At 41.3% G+C, this 5,929-nt stretch overlaps 1 protein-coding gene across 1 annotated transcript; it reads left to right on the top strand.

Moving 5' to 3' along the window:
- The first annotated feature begins 1,891 nt into the window (after positions 1–1,891).
- Positions 1,892–5,830, top strand: LOC147849881 (uncharacterized). The gene is made up of 10 exons (XM_087337224.1): positions 1,892–2,018; positions 2,158–2,231; positions 2,621–2,828; positions 3,055–3,335; positions 3,522–3,679; positions 3,825–4,080; positions 4,481–4,606; positions 4,739–5,069; positions 5,265–5,489; positions 5,619–5,830. The coding sequence occupies exons 1-10, from the start codon at positions 1,943–1,945 to the stop codon at positions 5,798–5,800; spliced, it is 1,917 nt and encodes a 638-aa protein (XP_087193350.1). The 5' UTR covers positions 1,892–1,942; the 3' UTR covers positions 5,801–5,830.
- The last annotated feature ends 99 nt before the right edge of the window (positions 5,831–5,929 follow it).

The raw sequence follows: 5,929 nt of genomic DNA, 5'->3' as shown, positions 1-5,929 counted from the left end.
TGTTGTTTTGTAAGAAAATAAAGCATCATATAAGGCACAACATAAAACAGACTTGGAAAGGAAATTCTTGATGTAAAGAGGCAAGGGTGGTTGTTTTTTGGATTAATGGGATGGTTAAGAGTTTCGTTTTCGGAGATGTAGATAAAAACATGATATTGTGTAACAATCCATGGTAAGAAACACAGATGTCCAAAAGATATAGCTCTGAACTTTCCATTTTATAACATCAACGATAAAATGTCTCTGGTAATATTTACAACTTTCGACATAAATGTGTCCAAAGTATTTCCATAAATGACAACGTTGATATTGATCATGTTTCATTGTTCCGTGTCATGCAATCCTACATGTGATATGCTTTGATACATGATAAGATGTCTAATGTTTCTATAGGGTTGTGTGATTATTTGTAAGATCATGCTTGAACCAATGTTGGCACAATATTCATTGAAGTGTTTACTTCATGGAAATATTATGTCTTTTTAGAATATTGTATTGAAATCCTCATTAGGGTATGTTTATGTGAATGTCGTTTGTATCTGGGCTAGAGTTGCATATGTTAAATCTATCTTCATGATTGAAATTCAATGGCGACATTTCATTAGATCCTCGATGAGAACATCCTATTTGTAGCATCCTCATCAATTTCATAGGTGCATATTGTACATGAGATATCAAAAGGAATGGTACCCATGGTCTAATAGACAACAACAGTGAGGCTCATTTTTAAAAATTATAGTTTATCCACGAGTAGGTGAAGAAGTGAGAACAGGATGTTCGAATAAGAATCATGGGTTTAGAGGAATCATGGCTTGGGTTTTCATGTTGAGTTGTTATCTCTAATAAATCTCGTAGAAGAATCATGGTGTTTATAACAAACCTCATGAATGCTTTCAATTAGAGCTAAAAGCGTTAGGAAACATGTTCATCAACATGCTTGTATTGTTTGTGTGGAAAGGAAATCTCAATGGAGTTTCTAAACCACGTATAAACTTTACCACGAGGATCTAGCAAAAGGACAAGAAACAAGTATAGAAAATACCCAGTTGGCATAGGCTTCTCTAGCACAGAAGCTCTATAGGCCCTAGGGCTTTGGAAGATATATGTGGAAGGTTCAGTGATCATTTGTGCATTTTGTGTCCTAGTAGAGTGTAAAATAAGGCCCTTGGAACAGGTATCAACAACTGAATTACAAGAACCCCAGAGTCATAATTTTTTTGGCATCTCTGCAGATTCTCTCAAAGGATATACCTGCGCTGCCGGAAATCTCCACATGTCTTCCATATTGCCGAAGCCTTTTGGCAATACTGTATAAGTGCATGAAATTCTGGCAATAAATTAACGTTGGGATTTTCAGCATTCCTTGTGGTTGCCGAAAATTTTGCCATTCCTGTAGAGGTGCCAAAGTTTTTCGCTTATGTCATGTACTTCATATTAATAGAGTAAATGCGGTAAGTACATAATCTATCTGCTGGATTTCCAAGGACGTATAAAACTGGTGGTTACCAAGTAAACCAAAACCTTAATGAAAATTCAAAAGCAGAAAAGGTCGAAAAAAACAGAAGTCACGCATAAATAGATAGGCTAATAATCAATATCCAGAGGGAAATATGTACATACTAAGGTCACCTCGAAAATATTATACGTTTGAAAGATTCGAGCTACGTAGGTCAATTAGGGTATCGGGTGGCTGTGAGCTCTTCCAACGCCAATCCCTCCCACTTCTACCCTTTCAAAAATCGAAAATTTGAATATTCCATGGAATGTACCTATAATATTCTTGGGTGTGTTGCGTACTACGGAAAACCAAAAGTCAACAACCCCTCTGTATGTATAAATAAGCGTTTCATTATGGTTAGCCTCATCGATAACGAAACTGAGCAATATCATACATATAATTACACACTTCTAGCCCAACGCCCTTTCTCTGTGTGACTTCAAAATGGCTGTGATGAGCGAATATTTGTGGCTCGTCATCGTGGGGGCGATTGGCGCATTTGGCTTCGGATGGGGAACAGGTGCAATCCACTGGCCATGTTCATCTGATCTGATCTGATCTGATCAATTGATTCTATGGATTTGATTTGATGATGACCATCGCATCCCGTCCCATCCTCCATCCTAATCTTGTGTCCGGTATTTATTAATTTAATGTAGGGGCGAATGATGTGGCGAATGCATTTGGGACGTCGATCGGGAGCAAAGCATTAACCCTCAAGCAAGCGACAATCGTAAGAAATATTGAAGCTCAGCACCACAATGAGCCTAGCTGCATAGCATAGTAGACTGTAGTAGTAGTTATCAATGTTCAATATGGGATGTTAAATGTTTGTAGGGTGGAAGCTTTGTGATTGATGTTGATGAGAATGTGAAATTATTGCCTTGGGCTATTGAATAGTGCTTCCTGCTATTCAGAGCATATATGTATGTAGTTAATAATATTGAGAGCATATAGATAGATATATATGTGGGAAATAGTGGGCGTTGGTTCTAGGAGGGGCTAAATTTGGGCCATGGTTAAGACTGACGGATGACCAGGCTAAATAAGAAATTCATGTGTCGTACTCATTTCATTAGCTGTAATGTAATGCCATGCCAATTGGTTGGTCTTGATCTCCAGATTGCTGCGATATTTGAGTTCACGGGCGCGCTGTTGCTAGGGCGAGTCTCGACCAACACGATAGCGGGTGGGATCGCAGACATAACTAGCTTTTCACGAGAACCCGAGGTCTATGCGTATGGCATGTCGTGCGCGTTGTGGGTGGGTACCGTCTGGCTCATCATCACGTCATACATGGGGCTCAACGTCTCCTCCACACACAGCATCAGTAAGTTAATTAGTTATATATATATGTATTTCTTAATGACGGACGGATATAAATTAATCTAATTATAACTCATAAGATACATGGCCATATGCCCATGCGTGAAAAGAATACTCAGATTATTGTAGAGTGCAAACTACTACTACCGATGAAGGAAATAAAAGTCTAGTACTTGTGGCTGACTTAAATCCAAATCATTAATTTTTAATTGGTGTGTGATGACTATAAGTCGGTGGAATCATCGGCTTTTCGTTCGTGTACGACGGAAGTAATGGCGTGAAGTGGGCGGTGCGAGATCCTAACAGCTTTCCGCCATACAAGGGTGTCCTGCCCATCGTCTTGGGCTGGTTCATCGCACCCATACTCTCTGCGCTTTCGTCTGCATTATTCTTCTACCTTCTGCGCACGTTCGTTCTTCGCAGAAAGAATGCCTTCCGCCTATCGTTCTGGGTCCTTCCCCCGCTCGTGTTCATCGTCACCTGGATCAACATGTACTTTGTCTTCACCAAGGTATTTTTCTTTTTACCTGGATGGACCATCATCCGCTAGCTAGCTAGCTGCACGTCCACATTCAGTATCACAAATATTGTCAAGTTCCAAAATATAAAAAAGCGCATCATCCCATCATGATTTTGATATCATACGGAGCTAACTAACTATATTATACCTATATTGCTGCACGAATGCCATTGGTAGGGAGCCAAGAAGTATATTGCCAAAGAGAATGACAACTGGACGGACACCACCTCCACATGGGTCTCTGCAGTCATCGCAGGGTTTTTGTTCATCGTGACAGCTGTAGTGATCGTGCCGGTCCTCAAGCGTGTCGTCCAGAAACGCATCGATCGCGAAAGGTATTTCTATATATAAATACATAAAACTCATTACTGTAATCCATTCCTCCCAGGCTCCCTACGACAAGCAATACATACCATGTTGTTTGTTTAGTAGCATGTATGGATAAATCAATCAAACATGGGAGTTACAACTTGAATGCAGTAAAATCGCGATGGAAATCGCCCCGCCAGTTGAGCTCATGGAAGGTGGTGGTCAAGCAGTTCCCGTAAAACAAGAAGAAGGCGAGGAGGGCCAAAAGAAACCTGCAACCTGGTATGCGCGATTCTCTAAGATGGCCACTCATGGACTCAACGTTGATATCCACAAGGTTGTGGAGGAGGATCCCACCGTCGCAAAAATTCATGAATCAGCCGAGAAGTTTGATCCCCATGTTGAGTATGTCTTTGCATATTTGCAGGTATGTTGTCTTCTCGCACCACCAAACGATGATCTTATCTACTTCGATTCACCTCATAATGCGTGAAATAATTAGGATAACAAACACCATACATACCTTGGCATATTCATTGATCATCCATCATAAGAAATTGGTCATAAACCCCAACACCCTAAACTTCAGCCTTTAGCCGCTGAGTCGTTTGGAGAGCTGCCCTTTGTACTTGTACATACATATATATGTATTGGTTGGAAACCCTGGATGCTACTTTCTTTGTATACATGTTCCCGAGGATGATGATGATGATGATGATGATGATGATGTCCTTCCTTCCGTGTTATTTACAATCCTAATACGTAATGTCGCATCCAAAGAAAGAGCACCGCTAATGCAATTCATGATGTTGTGTGCTTGCTACTAGGTGTTCTCTGCAATTTGTGTCATTTTTGCCCATGGGGCAGGTGAAGTAGGCTATATGGCAGGCCCACTGGCTACCATTTGGGATGTTTACTCCACTGGGAAGCTGACCAAGTCTGTGACACCCCAGGTAAGCAAGGCGCTCTATCTAATTATAGACCATAATTTATGCGTCACCCTTAGGTCCAATACCGGAAAATTGTATGGCTTCTTAGCTTCAATATGCATTCACACGGACTAATATTCATGTGTACGTGAATAGATATGGATCATTCTTGTGGGAGCCATTGGTCTGGTCATTGGATTAGCCACCTATGGGTACAATGTCACACGTGCCATGGGTGTTAAGCTCGCAAAGCTCTCTCCGACTAGAGGCATGTGTGCGGAGCTAGCAACAGCATTCATAATCATGATCGGTGCACAGTACACATTACCGACCTCGTCAAGCCAATGCATCGTTGGAGCCATTGTAGGAATCGGTGTCATGGAGGGTCTAACTGGTGTCAATTGGAAGCAGTTCATAGAGCAATTCGCATCGTGGGTGCTCACCCTTGTGCTTATCGGTGTATGCACTGCGGCCGTGTTTTCTCAAGGTACCCAACATCTACACTGCAATTCAATTAAAGAATCAGTCAATAATGCATGAAACACCACATCCGATTGTCCCAACTTATACCAACTAGCTGCTTGTCCTTTTTCTAATACGCCGAGATTACCTAAGGAAATTAGTATGGGGTGGTTGTGCTCCTCTGACGCCCATGCATTGTCTTGTCCTTGTATATATATAGGTGTTTACTCGCCATCCGTGGTTTCCGGGAAGCAGGTGATTCAATACGAGGGAAACGTGACTGCGCTATCCAAGCAAGTGCTGACAAACTTCAATAGTACCCTACAAAGTTATCGAGTCGCTAGTACGGCCAATTTGATACCGCAACTTCCGAATTCAAAGTGGACTGATTTGAACAAGACTGTCAATGGCATTACCATCATTGACTTGAATAAGGCCCAAACAAGTTAGTACTCATGCCATAGATTCAATCTCTTCTAATAATGGTTGCCAGCTATAATAATAATTGTAAGAATGTCACTATTCATCAATCCTTTAATCTCTCTCGTGGACGTTGCTTCCTGGTTTTATGCAGGCGAGGTTGGCGCTGTCATGACACAACTTTACTCCACTCTTGCTTTGGTGCAAAGTTATGCTGTTGACACACTCGGCCAAACCGAGGTGTATCCAGGGGCTAACAAATGCAATAACAATATAACAGTCTTAGACACCACGGTTGCATGCAAAAGCCCATTCCTTCTTCCAAAGGTCTCTTAGAGCTACTCCTGAGGAGCACTAGCATTGATTGGTACTCCGGCCAGCCCATATTTCTCCATATTAAATTGCTGGAAATAACTTCTGATTATAACCCAACCATACGTTTCTACTCTTTCTTTTCACATTGAT

Source organism: Azolla caroliniana, unplaced genomic scaffold, assembly GCF_043228905.1.
Source record: "Azolla caroliniana isolate FFs.n. ecotype wild unplaced genomic scaffold, voAzoCaro1.0.p SCAF_22, whole genome shotgun sequence".
Classification (NCBI taxonomy): Eukaryota; Viridiplantae; Streptophyta; class Polypodiopsida; order Salviniales; family Salviniaceae; genus Azolla; species Azolla caroliniana.
This window is presented reverse-complemented; position numbering and strand designations above follow the sequence as displayed.

Coding starts and splice junctions, on each gene's coding strand:
- LOC147849881 (XM_087337224.1), top strand. CDS start 1,943: ATGGCTGTGATGAGCGAATATTTGTGGCTCGTCATCGTGGGGGCGATT. Junction 3,680..3,824: donor AAACGCATCGATCGCGAAAG/GTATTTCTATAT, acceptor ACTTGAATGCAG/TAAAATCGCGATGGAAATCG. Junction 4,081..4,480: donor ATGTCTTTGCATATTTGCAG/GTATGTTGTCTT, acceptor GCTTGCTACTAG/GTGTTCTCTGCAATTTGTGT.